This window comes from Delphinus delphis, chromosome 16 (assembly GCF_949987515.2).
Source record: "Delphinus delphis chromosome 16, mDelDel1.2, whole genome shotgun sequence".
In the NCBI taxonomy this organism is placed as follows: Eukaryota; Metazoa; Chordata; class Mammalia; order Artiodactyla; family Delphinidae; genus Delphinus; species Delphinus delphis.
Window position 1 is genome coordinate 34,451,344 of NC_082698.1, and position 19,282 is coordinate 34,470,625.

General features: G+C 34.5%; 1 protein-coding gene across 1 annotated transcript in view; it reads right to left on the reverse strand.

Moving 5' to 3' along the window:
- The window catches only part of BTAF1 (B-TFIID TATA-box binding protein associated factor 1), a 95,854-nt gene that overhangs the window by 64,086 nt on the left and 12,486 nt on the right, over positions 1-19,282 (reverse strand). Inside the window, exons 3-10 of the mRNA XM_060034479.1 lie at positions 15,853-15,967; positions 13,976-14,122; positions 7,692-7,855; positions 4,837-4,973; positions 2,413-2,542; positions 2,068-2,136; positions 887-976; positions 97-192 (exon numbers count right to left, since the gene is read on the reverse strand). Of these exons, the coding sequence (XP_059890462.1) occupies positions 97-192; positions 887-976; positions 2,068-2,136; positions 2,413-2,542; positions 4,837-4,973; positions 7,692-7,855; positions 13,976-14,122; positions 15,853-15,967 (948 nt within the window). The remainder of the gene's footprint in view (positions 1-96; positions 193-886; positions 977-2,067; positions 2,137-2,412; positions 2,543-4,836; positions 4,974-7,691; positions 7,856-13,975; positions 14,123-15,852; positions 15,968-19,282) is intronic.

Sequence of the window (19,282 nt, forward strand, 5' to 3'; positions counted from 1 at the left end):
CAAATGAGAAAGTAAGATAACTCACATTTGCAAAAAAACTTATTTTGTAAGAATCTGAAATTTGATTGGGTAAAGCCTCCCTTAGGCGATACTTACTTCATCAGAAACAAAGTCTCCAAATCTGTCTAATGCAAACACACAAAGGAGTCTAATAACCAAGTCTTCCAACCACTCTTGATGCTGTTGAATCATCTGTTAAAATGATCACTTTTTAATAACGTATTAAAACATATTAAGGGAAACATATTAGGTCCAAAAACTAAAACTAAACTATTATACTATAGTAAACTGAAACAAAATACTGGGACAGATTATTTTAGCTGTAGGAACAATAACCAAAATATGGAATAGTCCCAATTACTATCTTTAATATTAACCACATTCTCTTCCATGATTATTAGATATACTGTACCAAAATCTTTAAAATTCATGAATTCTATCATTTTACTTGCACTCCAAGAGAAATTAAGAAACCACTTAAGGCTGCTCTGATATTAATTATATCTATCATGTATCTATTATCTAGCCTATTACCAGTGTCTCCATTTTAACACCATATTACTTACTGACCTTTAAACTATCCTTTCATTCACCTTACTCTACATTCTAATCCCTTATATCCTGCTCAAATACTAATGCTTCTACATATTTTTCCACTCAATATCTCCAGACATATCTTTCCCTTGAACTCATTCTTCCTGTCTATAAATAATATAAATAAACCTCTTCCTAACGTTTTTATCTTTTTCCTTATGTTCACCTTTCCATGTTTCTTATTATTTACCTCTCATTTCTGCTTCATGGCTCTGTTACTTCCCTGTCTTGGAAAAAGAGGCCACCTACTGAAACTTGGTGATAATTACTGATTTTCTACACTTACACTTACCTCTTCTAAAGTGCTGTCTCCCATTTTACCACCACTTTTCCCATGAGCTTTAAGGATTTCCCTAAGTCCAGTGCCTGCACCATGTCGAACCTAATAAGAACCAAGAAGCAAATATCAGAGGTTAAATGCTTAAGAAACAGTGTTTACCTTTGCTTCAGTATGAAAAAGGGATATTAGATTTTTAAGAAATTGGAACTAAGCAGTACTTCACAAGAATGTGCTTTTCTTCTATTGTCCAAGAAGAATTACATATATTTATTTCACAATTTTGATTATGTGGAATTTTTTTAAAAATCAAGGCAAGAAAACAGCTATTCTAAATTCCTTCTGAGATATTAATCCACCTGGCTGTCACTCCTCTAACCTCTACTTGCATTCAGCATCATCCACAGGAAAGGAGAGACAAGCATCATATAATGTTCTTTATAGCGCAAAAACCAATATTTTAGAAATAAATACATCAATACTAAGTTCCAAAGCTACCAGTGTTAAGCATCAAAGGAAGACAATTCAAATAAAATGTCTCATGACTAATACTTTACTGTAGCCCTGTAGCCTTCTGCAGTGCCATCTGGAAGGGAGGAAACATGCCACTGACACTGCACCCACTTATTCAAGACCCCATTTAAGACTTGAATAGCTTTAAATAGAAGTACATCAAGGAGCAGAAAGAGTGCTAAAGGGTATTCCAAAACAGTGTTTTAAAATTACTCAGAGGCCAAATGAAGTGAGACAGAATCGTTTGAGACTACCAACCCTCAATTTCAACCAGAGGAACTTCACGTTCATCTCTTTTACATGAGACCTGTTCAAGATTTTCTTTGAAGAAATATTTCTGAGGCTAAGCTACTGCTTGGAAACTACTAGTCTTAATCAAAATTGTCCACTTCCAGATGAAATTTTTACTGTCTGGAAGACATGCAACTCTTTATATCATAACTAAAAGAATGAAAAGAAATGAACAATTCACCGAAGAAATATGTCAAAAGGGGTATAAAAGGTGAAAATCAGTCTAAAGCTTTCTATTTAAGAGGCGAGTGATATGAAGTGCCCTGACCAGTGGTTCTGAGAAGGATACGGGGCAACAACAGGAACTCTGACAAAACAGATTGTGCTTGACATGGTTCTTATCATTAGCCAAGAAAATAGAGCTGAGAGAAACTGTAATGAAGAAATCCTACCTCCCAGGAGGGATTAAAAAGGTCATTGCAAAGTTCTTCGCAAAAGCTTTCCAAAGGCCATTCATTTGTCTGAATAAGAAAAACAGAATTACTACTAATTTAAAAGATCTATCTTATGCTAATAATTTAAGTAATATGGTGTATTTATTTGTAGGACTAATAATAATAGTCAGGCTTTTAAATTTTTAAATAATTAACAATTTTTACTAATGAAGTAAAGATACTTAGATTTTTAATAATAAAAGTTCGCTCAAGTGACACATTATTATATACCATCTACTAACACATTAGTATGAAAAAATTATAAATAATTTCAAAGGACATTTTATGGCATTTCAATAGTACCTCTTCAATTAAGGCAGAACTGTCTGGAATATTATCAATCAGGACTTTGGAATCATTTGCAGACTGATTAATAACAACATTGGCTATTTTTCGTCTCTTTTCTTCTGGTTCCCCATCAGTGCTATCATTGCTAAAAAAAAAGTCACCATTTAAAAAAAGTGAATAAAGGATAATGTTAACCACAATGAATGTAAGAGAATCCATCATTTTAACAAATGTTTTGCCATTTTCTGCTTATATGGTTTACTTACAATTTCATGTATCAAATAACTAAGATTAACTGCTTAAAAATGTTTGAGCAAACTTTATCCTACTACTCTTACTGATAAATGTAAAAAGGTCAAAGACATCTTGCTTTCAGACTGGATCTCAAATTTAACAATGTATTCTTTTTTCCCCTTCTCTCTACAACCAGCTCCTCTCCCTTTTATTTTAAACTCTTTTGGCCTAACAACCTAAATCTGGCCCAGCATAACTTTTTTTTAGGCTTTTGTACCCTGAAAAAAACTAATATACTGAGCAACACACTATAATCTTACTAGTTCTTGAAAAATATAGAGATAAGACTATTAGAAGATGAAAAATGTGTGCAGAAAATTTGAGGAAAATTTTATGACTAAAAGAACAAAAACAGAGGCTAGACTAATAACAAAATATTACAAAGGAGAAGACAAGTAACTGCTTTATTGAATTATTAACAGAAAGAAAGAATTAGCATTGTTAAGGTATACACAGCATTATTTTCTATAGATATCCACCAGGCCCCACCTTCCACCTTAATAGTGCAATCTTGGCCAACCATTTTTTCTCTAGGTGATGAAAGAAATCGGAGACTATTATTATTCTAATTATTTCTAATTCAATCTAGTCACACTGGTTGGTCATTTTACTGTCTTTGAACTTGTTAAGCATGTTTCTACTTCCAGGCTTTTGTCCTTGCTATTCCCTCTATTTGGAATGTCTTTTTAAGATGTTCCCAGGGCTGGCTAGCATCCTCACTTCTTTCATATCTTTACTGAAAAGTAACCTCTGTGAATCTCTCCCTGACCATCCTATCTAAAATTTAAAACACCCTCCCCACAATACATTTCACTTGTTTGTTCCTTGCTTTACCTCTTTTTTCCTTATTAACCCTTACCATTAAAATAATTATTTATCTTATTCCTCATCTATCTTTCCCTCTAGAATGTAAGCTCCACGAAGACAGGAGTTCCTACCTATTTTATTCACTACTGTATCATGAGAGCGTAGAACAGTATCTGGCACATAAAAAGTATTTAATAAAGATCTGTGTAATGAATGAGTCATGGGCTCTGAAAAATAAGGTCTATTATTTCCAATATTCAGATATTTGGGTAAAAGTCTTAAATGAATAGAAGTCAGTAAAAACACTTACTAGGTTACTACACGATCCTAATGAGCTGTTAACTTAAAAAAAAAAACCTGTAGTTAACAAGATCAATAAAGATTTTATACTTAAAAAAACAACTCCAAGTAAAAATTTATACCAAGTAGATGTTTATTGTTTACCCCACCATATGCCTAGCTTTTAAATAAACGCTGTAAACACTTAACTTTTTAGCTTTATATGAATGGAAAGAATAACAAAAAGTTCTGTTATCTGCAACAAAAGCTTATTCTCATAGGATCTCATGTGTTTATGAATTGCACCATTTCCTCAAACATTTCTTGGAGACCATTAAAGATTCTGATTTAAGAGTTAAGTGGGGCCCAAGAATCTACATTTTAACAAGCTTCTCAAAATGTTTATGAAAGGGGTTGTTTTGAACCACTCTTTGAGAAATGCTACTCCAAGCCACACAGGTATCATTTTTATGAACTCATTAAGAAAGTGAGGACAGTGATTTTACCCCCAGAGTTCTTTCCTACAACAGAATTAGGTAAACAAGCCTGGATTATTACCCACTATTTGGATTAGCCCCCAGCCAGGGAACAGGTGATATAATACCCAGTTTATAAATGTAGTATTCTTAACTTGTAGTCCTCAGGCCATCTCTCTGACTTCATTCTCTACTACTCTTGCTTCTGTCTATTCATCCCAGTCATACAGCCTTTCTTTCTGTTTCTTGAATATTCCATGATTAAGGCATTTACACTTGGTTCCTGCTACCTGGAATGCACTCCCCTTGGAAGATCTTCAATCCTCATTCAGGGCTCATAATTATTAAGAAAAAAAAATGTGCATACGTAGATTTTTCTGGGAAAGTTGTCCTAGTCCCTAGGACAACTAATAATAGTCCCTAGTCTACTAATAATAGTAAATACTCTCTGACAATTGAGAAAGACAATCCAAATGGTACTCCACAGCCAAAGACAATGTCATCAAAATGTTTTTAGAAATCAAGCAGACCCAGATAAGCTAACCAACATTTCTGTTTTAAATAAGCAGAAAAAGATTATTACCTCTTCTCATTAGTTTCCACTGCATCCCTGGATCTCTGTTTTGCAAATAACTTGGCCATTCTTTTAGCTTTGTTCTTTTGTCTATTGCTCATTCCTGTTCGAAACTCTGAGTCAATCAATTCAGCTGCCTGGAGAGTCTAAAAGAATAAAAGAATTCTGAATTTGAACTTCTGAAGTTAGAATATATACCCATAGTCTCAGCCTCAGAAGAGGACTAAAGTCTGTAAATTTCACTATACACAAATTGATTACATTCTTCTTTGACAGCTTCATGCTATTCTGCTGTATGACTGTACCATAATTCCACTCTCTTCTTCCTTCTCCCCTATTCTTTCAATTGCCAGGAAATGCTCATTTGCCACAGATAAGGCAAAAATGTATGATCTTGACCCCAGTGAGGGCTTTGAAGAGGTGAGACTTCAAAATAACCATACTAGGACTTCCCTGGTGGCATAGTGGTTAAGAATCCGCCTGCCAATGCAGGGGACATGGGTTTGATCCCTGGTCCGGGAATATCCCACATGCCCGTGGGGCAACTAAGCATGTGAGACACAACTACTGAAGCCCACGTGCATAGAGCCCATGCTCTGCAACAACAGAAGCACCGCAATGAGAAGCCCATGCACCACAAAGAAGAGTAGCCCCTGCTCGCCACAGCTAGAGAAAGGCCGCATACAGCAACAAAGACCCAACACAGGCAAAAACAAAATAAAAACCATACTACCATCCAAAAGTTATAATAAAGAATGTCAATTTTTAAACAATGATAATCATCTTCTACTGAAAAAAATAAAAATAACTATAGCCATATAGTTTTAGTAACTGGGCCAGCGTCCTATAGTTAACTTAGCCTATATGTTTTTTCCCTCTTAATCACTCACTGCATACTGTTTTTGATCTCTTTTGCATTAACGGGAGACATTATTAAGGATGTGAACAAAAATGCTTTGAGTGCAAGACTAAAAATCCTTTCTGCCCTTAACCAATTAAGATTCAATTGAAATTTACACTTCTACAACCAATTAGGCTCACTGGTGTGGGTGCCCTGCTACAGACTTGGTCCAGGGACCACTGGCATATACACAAGGCAATGCAGCAGTGATGACCCTATGGCAACAACTAACCTCAGCAACTCTTCCCAAAGGTCCGCGACATCTAAAGCAACCAAACTTGGATCCTGCAAACCTCAAATTTGCTGCTGCCATCCCATATCCAACTATTCTGTCTATAGCCCATTTTCTCTAATACACCTACCCATTCATTTCCCTACACCATGTCGAAATACCACACTGTGATCACATTACTACATTTTTGTTTTCCTTTATTTTATTCTATTGTCTTCCTTATTTTTTAAAATTTTACGTATTTATTTATTCATTTATTTTTGGCTGCATTGGGTCTTTGTTGCTGCACGCAGGCTTTCTCTAGCTGTGGTGAGTGGGGGCTACTCTTCGTTGCAGTGCATGGGCTTCTCATTGCAGTGGCTTCTCTTGTTGCAGAGCACGGGCTCTAGGTGCGTGGGCTTCAGTAGCTGTGGCACATGGGCTCAGTAGGTGTGGCTGATGGGCTCTAGAGTGCAGGCTCAGTAGCTGTGGCGCACGGGCTTAGCTGCTATGCGGCTTGTGGGATCTTCCCAGACCAGGGCTCAAACCCGTGTCCCCTGCATTGGCAGGCGGATTCCTAACCACTGCACCACCAGAAAAGTCCTGTCTTCTTTATTTATATCTTATGCATCCCTTTGTACCCCATTTCTTTCTATTACTTCCTGGTTGTTATTATATTTTCTGCCTCTGTACTCTTCTTTTTCCCTCCAGAATCTGCCTTTTTTGCCCCCTTGCCGGCAAAAGTTCCATCATCACATACCCCTCAATGCCAAAAAATTTAGTTTATAAATTCTAATGGTTTAGAGGGCAACTGGTATAAAGGCAAATAGAACCCTTCTCCTCTTAAGCAAAGGGAAAGGCCAAGGGAATGAGAAGATATGGGTTTCATGTAAAGCAGGAATTCTTAATGGGACCCACAGATCCCTAAAAGGATATTGCAGGGGCAGGAGGAAAGAGTGCTAAACTCCCTGAAAGGTAATATCTCAAATGTATGTGAATTTTTCTGAGGAAAGAGCCACAGCTTTTACTGGAGCTTAAAAAGAGTCTATGGTATAAAAAAAAGAAGCATACAGGCATCCATTGGGAACTAGAAAAACAGAGGAACAGGAAAAATACAGAGCAAAATTATGGTACAGCCATATAAATAGCATGAAGCTGTCAAAAAAGAATGTGATCAATCTGTATATACTGATATATGAAGCCATATGAAGTGAGACAAGGTGAACATGGCTTAAAAGAACTTATGTATACAGAGAAAATTTCAGGAAAAATGCACAAATAACTTAAAAAGCGTTGCTTCCTATTGTGTGCCCTTCTGCATTGTTTGAAAGTTTTCACCATGTTTGTTACTTTCTCAAATAAAAGAATCATAGCTGTAAAGATTTCTAGTATCATCATATCTGACTATGATAGCCCTTACTATCTCCCACCCTCTGAAATATTTTTTTGTGCTTCATTGAAGAACAAAGAAAGAGCAATTGATGCAACTAGGATTTTTCAACACCAGTGTCTCCTAAAAGATGTACCATACCTTTTATCTAATAGTCCAATGTCTATGAGGTAGGTGGCAACTTCTGTCTCCTTAGAATCTATCACTAGAAATCCAACTTATGAAGACACTAAATTATGGTGACACTAAGCAACAATGAGTAGAATTAAAAAACGCATTTTTTTAAATTCCAATTGCATAGCAAAATAAAGCAAACCCCCTGTATTATTACTTGCAATCAACCAACCAGAGGTTTTACCTACAGGTTGTTTGTTTACAAGCGCTGCTGAAGTTGGGGTATAATCCAAATCTTCATCATTAAAGAGTTCTTCAGTGCTCATTCCAATAGCTTCTCCCATATTAAGGCCAAGTTTCTTCTGTAATAGTTTTCGTTGGCGTGCTATCCTCTCTTTAGGATCCACTTCACCTTTAAACAAAGAAGAAATACATTTTCTTCAAATCAGTTAAGCAGTTTTCTAATACGTGAAGATCAGACTCGATTAAAATTTTTAAAAAAATTAACCATTAGAATACCTCTCTTGATAATAAAACAAACCACACTCACAATCTCTGAACATGTCATAAACTTTATTACCTAATAGAGTAAATATTTTACTGGATCTTGGAAAACAGTGTTCTAGCTAACAAAACACTCTAGCTAACAAAACACTCTAGCTAACAAAAATTCACTGAGATTACCCCATTGCCCTACTGTCAATTATCAAGTATATATATAATGAGATCTATTCCTATGAAAATAAACCAATCTTATTATTTTATAGCTAATCTCATACATTCTCTGAGAGCTCTAACCAGGCTTTAAAAAAAAAATCTAGATTTTATTTTACAGAAAAAGATCTCAACAAATACATGCTTATTCCAAGTGTGGCCTTTATGTATTCTGAGATGACACAGTCCTGATAGCCCAAATAACAAAGACAAAGGCATAAAAGTAGATTTTGAATGTCCCAAGAAAAATCTCCCAATATTTCAGTGGAAAATAGATCAAAAGGTATCATTTTAAAAATAAAAATTTGGGCTTAAACTAGCTAAGTTGCAAGAGATGGTTCTATAATGATTAACTTCCAATAATAGCTGATTAAGTTCTTATTGGACTACTCCTCCACAGATAACAAATTCTAGCTAAAATATAATAAACAACCACCTGAAGGCACTGGAAAGAGATCAAAAGTAGGCGTATACTTGGAGGAGTTATCAATACCTGGAAGAAGTACATGGCATTAGGTGAGTTTCCCATTTTTGAATGTTTTTAGCCTAAAGGTAGACCCAGTCTGTGGTACGTAGGGCAGCCACGCCCTACATTTAAAAGTTGTGTAAAAACCCAGTCTGTCTGTTGCAGAATTAGAGGAGAGTCAGAGATCACTATAGCCACTGGGAAGTAGAGAGAAAAAACCCAGAAAGGAGAGAACCAGAGAGAAAGCCCAAATTCTGTAAACTCAGCCAAATCTCTGGCTGACCTCTGAACTATGCATGCACAGGGCAGACTCCAAACAGTCCAACTAAAGCTAAAAATTGAATTGGGATTTGAGTTGTTGCCCAGTACAAAGGAGACTGAGTTTGAGTTTCACCAAATTAAATGCTTATTAAAACAAGTAAGCAAAAACAACTAAACCAAACAAATCAAAACATTCTTTGGAAGAATATAACAGAATCCAGCCTGTGGTATAAACATTTATAATGTGAGGAATACAATCCAAAATTAACTGACATACAAAGAATCAAGAAAATGTAACCCATTCCCAAAAGGAAGACAATTAATGGAGATCAACACTGAGACGACCCAGATGTTGGAAGTGGAAGACAAGATTTTTTAAGCAGCTAATATAACAATGCTAAATGTAAAGGAGGATATTGTCACAATGATGAAAAGATAGAATACCTCATTAGAGAAACAGAAACTATTAAAAAAAATAGAATAATACACTTGCAAAGGGTAAATTATAATAGTTTTATAAGTGAATTCAAAGATAAAGCTATACAAAGTTCCCTCATCTAAAGAAAGGGAGGGGTGGGGCTTCCCTGGTGGCACAGTGGTTGAGAATCTGCCTGCTAATGCAGGGGACATGGGTTCAAGCCCTGGTCTGGGAAGATCCTACATGCCGCAGAGCAACTAGGCCCGTGAGCCACAACTACTGAGCCTGCGCGTCTGGAGCCTGTGCTCCGCAACAAGAGAGGCCGCAAAAGTGAGAGGCCGGCGCACCGCGATGAAGAGTGGCCCCCGCTTGCCACAACTAGAGACAGCCCTCGCACAGAAACAAAGATCCAACACAGCAAAATAAATAAATTAATTAATAAACTCCTACCCCCAACATCTTCTTAAAATAAAATTTAAAAAAAGAACAGGGAGGGGAAGAAAACGATTTAAAGAAACAAACAACTTGTATATAAAATTAAGAAAATAATTCTACTAACAATAACATCAAAAGTAAAACTTAAAACTTATATTCTGAAAACTACAAAATACTAGTGAAAAAAATTAAAGATCTAAACAAATGGAAAAACATTCCATGTTCACAGATCATAATACCTCATAGTAAGACAGTAATACTTCTCAAATTGATATACTGATTCAAAACAATTCCTATCAAAATATCAGCTGGCTTTCTGCAGACACTGACAAACTGATCCTATAATTCATATAGAAATGCAAGAGACTGAGAATATCCAAAATAATCCTGAAAAAGAACAACAAAGTTGAAGGCTCATACTTCTTGATTTTATTTTTTTATTTTTTAAATTTTTATTTAGTCAGTTAGTTTCTGCTTTATAACAAAGTGAATCAGCTATACATATACATATATCCCCATATCTCTTCCCTCTTGCGTCTCCCTCCCTCCCACCCTCCTTCTTGATTTTAAAAATTACCAGAAAGCAATGGTGACCAAGACAAAGAGGTACTGGCCTAAAGAAAGGCATCAATTGAATAGAACTGAGAGTCCAGTAATAAAACTATATGTCTACCGCCAACTGGTTTTCATGAAGGGTGCAAAGAAAATTCAGTGGGGAAAGAAGAATCTTTTCAACAAATGGTGTTGAGACAACAGGATAGCCACATGTAAAGAATGATGTTGGATCCTTAACCTCACAACATACAAAAATGAACTCAAAACAGATCAAATACCTAAGAGTAAGAGTTACAGCTATAAAACTCTTAGAGAAAACACAGGGGTAAATGACCCTAGATTTGGCAATAGCTTCTTACATATGACATCAAAAAGCTCGAGAAACAAAAGAAAAAGATAAATTGGACTTCTTAAAAACGTTTATGCTTCAAAGGTTACCATCAGGAAAGTGAAAAGATGCACAGAATAGGAGGAAATATTTGTAAATCACATATCAGATAAGAGATTTTACAAAGAATATATAAAGACCTCTTATATCTCATTAATAAAAGAACAAATATCCCACTTAAGAATGGGCAAAGGACCTGAATAGACAGGTCTCCAAAGAAGATACAGAAATGGTCACTAAACACATGAAAATATGTTCAACATCATTAGTCATCAGAAAAATGCAAATCAAAACTACAATGAGATATCACTTCACAGTCACTGGTATGGATATAGTCAAAGTCAGTTAATAACAAGCAAGCGTTGGCAAGGATGTGGAGAGATTGGAATCCTTGTATCCTGCTAGAGGAATGTGAAATGGTGAAGCCAGTTTGGAGAACAGTCTGGCAGTTCCTCGAATGGTAAAACATAGTTACCATATGACCCACCAAGTCCACTCTTATGTATCTACATAGGAGAAATGAAAACATACACCCACACAAAAATCTCTACATGAACATTTATTGGCAGCATTATGCATAATAGCCAAAAAAGTGGAAACAACCCAAATGTCTTCAGCCTATGAATGAATAAACAAAATGTGATATTCATACAATGGAATGTTATTCAGCCAGAAAATAAAATAACTTCACACCTACCAATATGGCTACTGCCAAAAAAGCCAGAAAATAACAAGCGTTGACAAGGTTATGTGGAGAAGATGGAAACCTCATAGATTGTTGATGGGAATGTAAAATGGAACAGCCACCATGGAACTGCCAGTATGGCAGTTCTAAAAAAAAAAATCAAAAACAGAATTACCATATGATCCTATAATGCCAATTCTTGGCATAAATCCAAAAGAACTGGAAGCAGGAATTCAAACAGATATTTGTACACCCACGTACATAGTAGCATTATTCACAATAAGCAAAAGGTAGAAGCAACCCAAGTGTCCACTGATGGATGAATGGATAAACAAAATGTGGTATAAACATACACTGGAATATTATTCAGCCCTAAAACAGAAGGAAATTCTGACACATACAATAACATAGGTGAACATGAAAGATTATGTTAAGTGAAATAAGTCGGTCACGAAAGGACAAATATTGTATGATTCCATGTATATGAAGTACCTCGAGTAGTCAAATTCAGAGACAGAAAGTAAAACAGTGGTTGCCAGGGAGTGAGGGGGAAAAGGAATGGAATTGCTGTTTAATGGGTATAAAGTTTCGGTTTTGCAAGATGAAAAGAGTTCTGGAGATTGGCTGTACAACAATATGAATGTACTTAATACTACTGAACTGTACAGTTAAAAATGATTAAGATGGTAAATTTTATGTTATCTATATTCTATCACAATTTAAAAACTGATACACCCTGTAACAGTAGTAACTACTACTTACGAAAAAAATGAAAACAGTACTAATATATATACTACAATATGGATAAATCTTGGAAATATTCTGCTAAGTAAAAAGAAGCCAGTCACAAAAGACTACATATTTATTATATGATTCAATTTATATGAAATGTCCATAGTAGGCAAATCTATAGCTACAGGAAGTAAACTAATGGTCCTTAGGGATGGGAAGAGAAGGGAAGGATGTAGGGTGGTTGCTAAAGGATACAGGGTTTCTTCTTGAGACAATGTTCTAAAATTAACTACACACAATTGTGAATCTACTAAAAGCCACTGAATTGGACACTTTTAAAATGGGGATTTCTATCGTATATGAATTATATCTCTCTAAAGCTACATTAAAAAAAAAAAATTTAAGGCTACTCTACCCAGAGGGAAAAACACTAGGCATCCAAAACGAAGGCTGCTGGATTATAAGTTTAGTACACTTACAAAGAGCCTAAAATTGGTCCTCTCATTCCAGGGAAAGTACTATTGGGGAAAATAACCAACTGCAAAGGAAACTCAGACTGGCACCTATGTAAATCATAATATGTGTAATTTATAAATATGTAGAGACCAACACAGATGAGCAGATATTTAAAGAAAACCTAATTAGAGGGTTTTAATGAGCACTCTTCAGCATGCTATGACTTATCAGCATTAAAAACTGAATTCCAAGAAAACTGGGGTTCCCAATCCTGCTTACATATCAGTCACCTGTGGGGCTTTTTCTTTTAATATACAATTTCCCAAAACTCTCCACAGATCTATTAAATCAGAATCTTTAAGATACGACCCAAACACGTACTTTTTTTTAAGTGACAAAAGTGACACTGACTTTTATCCTTAGATAAGGGCCAATGATCTCTCATCATGTCCATGGGTACACTAGTAAGATTAGTAAACTTACTAATTAGTAAACTTAGAGATAACTTTTTCAAATTGGAAAGTTTCTGAAGACTTCTACCTCCCTTATTAAAAAAAAAAAACTGTGCTTTTCTGGAACTTAAGCAAGTTCTCCTCTTAATTCTCTCCATAAATAATGACACTAGATCTTTCAATACAAAGTATATTAGGAAAGAAGAAATGGGTATTTGACATTTTTTTAAATAAACAAATTGAAGATCATTTCATTAACTTAGACAGATATGCTTTGACTAATAATAAATTAGCAACAAAACAAAACACTGTTCTGTTTTGGTTTTAGTCAAAAAAGCAACTTATTTACTTACAGAAATCCATTAAAAACATCAAGGTTTTTTCCACTCAAGGCATCAATCTTGAATGGCCAAAACATTTATTTATATCCAGATGGATTCTGTAAGTTTAAAGATAATGGGACAATTACCTATCTAAGACTTATTTTTCATTTTTAGTTTTTGTTTTGGTCATCAGCCTAAGTAGATCCAATTATTTAAATGTTTAAAACATATGATAAAAAGGAAACTATCATAGCCTCTTAAATTTCCAGAATTGTGAAAACATTACCACAATCTGTACTAATCCTGGCTTTTAAAATCTATTCAACTGAAGCTCTTGGGTACCACTTTACAATTTCTATATTGAAATACTGAAATATTAATATGTATCTATTAATGGTGCATATATATATATATATAGTACATATTCAACTAAGGGAAGAAAAATATTCCTATAGTAGCTTTAGACAAAGTGCTTCTGGTTACCTTCCCCACCTGCATGCCCCACACCTCAAACTGAAAACTTCAGTGAATTTGCATTTCATGACATCTATTAGATTTTGCATGACTGATAACATAGCACGCCAAGTAACAAACTGGTCTGAATGCATGCATTTCAGACTTTTTTCTGTAGGACTACTACTACATACCTGATTTTTCATCTTGTACTTCAAATTCTGCACCAGCAGATCCCAAAAGTGATGCCCCATGTTGTAATAATCTACATATATCAAATCTGTCAAAATTCAATCGATCTGTAGTAGATGAATCTTCCATAGCACCTTCTGAAGTAGTTTCTAGATTAGGTTTAAAAACATTTGATTATATAGCCAAAGTATAGAACGAAAGAAAATAGCATCACTTCAGGGGGAGCAGGGGGGAGGGTATTTTAAGAAAAGTAAAATGTGGAAGAAGTAGAAAAGCTACTGTGAATTTACTTATGATCAACTATTATTTATGAAAAAATTATTTAGTAGGTGGCTCCCTTACTACAAAGTATCAGAATGTCAGTGGGTGTGTGTATAACTTTTTGACTATGAAAGCACAATGTCATATGAAGAAATGCATCCCCATGTTGAAATACGTATGTTAAAAATCGTGCAATCTGTTAAACAGTTAAAAAATACCAAGGTAGTTTATCATAGTGATAAATTGGAAGATAAACATATTCATAGAATATATTCATAAATAAAACTAGTGAGCATCATCATTCCCTATACCTGAGGAATATCTAGGACATAAAGGAAGTACTCAATCAATAGGACTCTTTTCTCATAATATAAAGCAAATTACAATCTCCTGGCAAATTGCTAAAATTAAATATCCAACTGGGGTCTAAAACTATCTATAAAATGTTCTGTATTCCCCCAAAAAGGTTATGGCATTGTAAATTTTTAAATGTACTGTAATTGTTCACTGACTTAATAGTTCGTTTAACTGGCATTTGCATATAATTCATCTGTAAACTAAAGTATAATTGCTAAACTGAAAGGGAACTGCTATGAATATCTTAAAGTTTTCTAATGATAACAAGTAACCTTACTATATATTTTAATGCTACTGTAACTACTTTAAAGTTTTTTGGGGGATTCTCTGGTGGTCCAGTGGTTAGGATTCCACGCTTTCACTCCAGGGGTTGTGAATTCAATCCCTGGTCAGGCAACTAAGATCCCACAAGCTGCGCAGCAAGGACAAAAAAAATTTTTTTTTAAAAATGTGTTTTGAAAAGAATTTGAGTAATAGGCTGGAATGGAAAAGGTTCTTTTCTAAAACAAGTTATAACTTCTTCTGGTTATATATTTCTTTTGATGAGAGAAGACAAATTAACACAATCCCTCAAAATAATAGGTGAGGCAAATTAAAGCAAAAATTTTAGACGAGCTAAGACATATGATAAAAGTCATGTTATCAAAGTGACTTGAAAACGAAATGCATTTGTACCGTATTAAATTCTCACTTAATTAAAATGTATACCTTTATCTATTTGTAAAAGCATACATTCATTTTTAAATGTCATATATAATAGGCAGTCAGAAAACAAGTAATTTCCGCTAAAAGACATCTAAAAGACACATAAAAAACACTAAACACTGACCCCTCCAAATCTCCACACATAATCGTGCTTAAATTTAGTAAACAATTACACTATTTTCCCAGCAACAAGAATAAATAGACTGTTTCAAATATTTACATTGTATTGATTTCTTTTTTTAGAACATTAATCCTTGAGGGAAGTAATAATCTCTAAATCAAGCATACTGTAGAATAATTTAAAATATATGTGAGATAATGCAACTATACTCCAATAAAAATTAATTTAAAAAATAAAGAAAAATAAATAAAACATATATGCGAAAACATTTTGTCTAGTATGTTTTTTAAAACATGGTGAAAAATCACAGTATTCATTATTATTTCCTGACAAGACTGCACCTAAAAAGCATGAAAATTAAGTCTTTAAAAGTGAAATTACTAAAATATAAAATGTGTAGTTTTTACTGCAACCGACTTTTCCACTTAAAAGCACCTTGTTTGGTTCTTGGCATTGGATTCCATTCAGGTACATTTTTCACTATAGCTTCAACAGCTTGTCCTGCTGCAATCCGGGTATCCCAATTTGTACTCCTTAAATATATCAACACCTTAAAAAATTAAAAATTAAATAGTTATATAACAAAAAATATTGTTTTTTCAAAGTGGCCAAAACAGAATGCTTAAGTGCATTTTAAAAATAACATAGTTTTTAACATAGTAAAAAGCAAAGTGCATATTATTCATTAAGTCCCATTACTTAATACAAGAGTTATAAAACTAGTAGAAAAGATGAGTTCAGCAAGAGAGCAAGATGTAACATCAATATACAAAAATCAGCTGTATTTCTGTACACTTTCAACAATCTGAAAATGAAATTAAGAAAATAATCTCATTTATAATAGTATCAAAAAGTATAAAATACTTAATAAATTTAACAAAAAAAGTACAAGACTTGTATATTGAAGACTACAAAAAAATTCAAAATACTACTGAAAGAAATTAAATAAGACCTAAATAAACATCTCATGTCCATGGATTGGAAGACTTAATATCGTTAAGATAGTAATACCCCCTAAATTGAATACAGACTCAATACAATTCCTATCAAAATCCCAGCTGGCTTTTTTTCAGAAATTGACAAGTTAATCCTAAAATTTATATGGAAATGTAAGGGACCCATAATCATCGAAAGAATCTTGAAAAAGAATAATAAAGTTGGCAGCCTCACACTTCTTGATTTCAAAACTTACTACAAAGCAACAATAATCAAGATAGCATTGTACTGGCAGAAGGACAGATACATAGATCAATGGAATAGAATTTAGAGTCCAAAAATAATACTATGTGTCTATGGTCAACAGATTTCAACAACAGTGCCAAGACAATTCAATGGGAAAAAAGGGGTTTTTTCAGCAAATGGTACTAGAGCAACAAAATAATGACTTAAAATCCCTACCTCACACAAGACACAAAAACTAACTCAAAATAGACCAGAAGCCTAAAAATAAGAGCTAAAACTATAAAACTGTTAGAAGAAAACATGGGGATAAACCTTTGTAAACTTGGGTTAGGCAAAGGTTTCTTAGATATGATCTCAAGAGCACACAAGTGATGTATTTAAAAAAAGAAAAAAAAGATAAATTCGGCTTCACTGAAATTAATAACTTTTGTGCTTCAAAGGATACCATCAAGAAAGTGAAAAGACAATCCACAGACTAGAAGAACATATTTGCAAACCCCATACCTGATAAGGGGCTTGTATCTAAAATATATAAAGAACTCCTACACCTCATTAATAAAAGAACACATATCCCACTTAAAAATGGGCAAAGGATCTGAACAGACAGGTCTCCAAAGAAGATATAGAAATGGTCAATAAAAAAATGAAAAGATGTTCAATGTCATTAGTTATCAGAAAAATGCAAATCAAAACTACAATATCACTTCATACTCACTGGTACGGATATAAACAAAGTCAGTTAATAGTTAAGTGTTGGCGAGTATGTGGAGAAATCCAACCTCTCATACATGCTGTTGGGAATGTAATATGGTGGAGCCAGTTTGGAAAGCAGTCTGGCAGTTCCTCATAAAGTTAAATAAACACAGTTACCATATGACCCAGCAATTCTGCTCTCTGGTATACACCCACGTATGAAAACATACATCCACACAAAAACTTGCACACAAATTTTCATAGCAGCTTTATTCATAACAGGCCAAAAAGTGGAAACAACCAAAATGTCCATCAACTGATGAAGAGATAAATAAAATGTGCTATATCCATACAGCATTATCCATATCCATACAATGGAACAATATTTGGCGATAAAAAAGAATGAAAAACAAAACATGCTACAATATGAATGAACCCTAAAAATAATACTTTAAGTGAAAAAACCAATCACAAAAGGTCACACATTTATATAAAATGTTCAAAATAAGCAAATCTATAGACAGAGGGTAGATTAGGGGTTGCCTAGGACTGGCTATGGGAGGGGGAGTGATGGAGAGTGACTGGTAATAGGCATGAAGTTTCTTTTAGGGGTGATAGAAATGTTTTAAAATTAGATTGTGGTGATGGTTGCACATATCTGTGAATATGCTAAAAATCACTGAATTGTACACTTTATCTGGGTGAATTGTACGGTATGTAAATTATATTTCAATAAAGCTGTTTTTAAAAAAATAAAACCAAAGGCAATAGGAAAACACGAGGGCAGAGAGGGCATAGGAGGTCAGAAGGTGCTGAAAACAAACTTTGCCTCTTTTGGAATTACTTGATGGCAGCCATATGGTGGGGTCTGAGTTAAGAAGACCAGAACTAACTTGGAAGTCTGGAAACCTTTTCTCAGTTCAGCACAAGTTAGTCTTGTTCATTGTTTCCAGTTTCAGCTCATTCAGTCCTCCATCTCTTCCCTTGGGATGAGAATAAATGGGTATACCTCTCTATCCCCACACCTTTCACATGAGTATGGTATTGTCTCATACGCACCCTTCTCCATTCTGAGAATATGGAGCCTGTAGATGTCAAATCACTACCTCTTCATCGACATCTTGGTTAGAAAGTTCTGATAGTATCTAAGTGGGGAGTGCATTGGAATGAGAATCGCTGTTAGCCCCTATGATAGGAACAATAGAGTGCAGGTTTGTGTATGATGACAAAGGGCTTAGAACTCCTACTCATAGGAAGCAGGGAGGGACAAATCAGAATGAAAGGATGAGATAAGACTGGTGGGAACAGGGATATATTGAGTCTTGCTATATCTGGGCTATCATAGTGCTTCCCACCTTATCCTCTATCCACCGCTCCCACCCCCCTAAACACAGATACAAAGCACTCCTGTTTTTACTTTGCATGCCAGAGAATTAAATACATGGAATTTGCTACTTACTATCATACAGTCACACTTCTACAAGCCCACAGAGTTCAGTAAAAATAAAGCATTGCTTAGGGAAAGAACATGGGCTAGGATTATGAAAATACTTATCCACCAAAGCAGAAAGGCTCCACTTTCAAAGAGCTAATAACTAAGAATGTAACAACTAGCTTCTCATATATTTCCACCATTACCCATGAGTACTCATCCATTTGAAGACGGCCAACTAGTATAATTATTAGCTGCTAAGAACAAGTCAGACCACTAAAAAACTAGATTAACAACTTACTTTGTTACCAAATTGGATCAGATTCAAATTTGTGCCACAGGCCAAAGGTTCTATAATGTCAAACAAACTTGATGCAAAAAACAAAATATTTTAAACCTTGTGACAAACAAAAATAGCAAAAATTTTAAAATATCTGGAGAAATATTGAGATATTTAATGGAATTTGAAGACCACAAAGTGTCACTAATAAGACAATTTCTTTCTCTACTTTTATGTTCCTGCCCATGGATAAATTTCTACAATTGTATTATACTAAA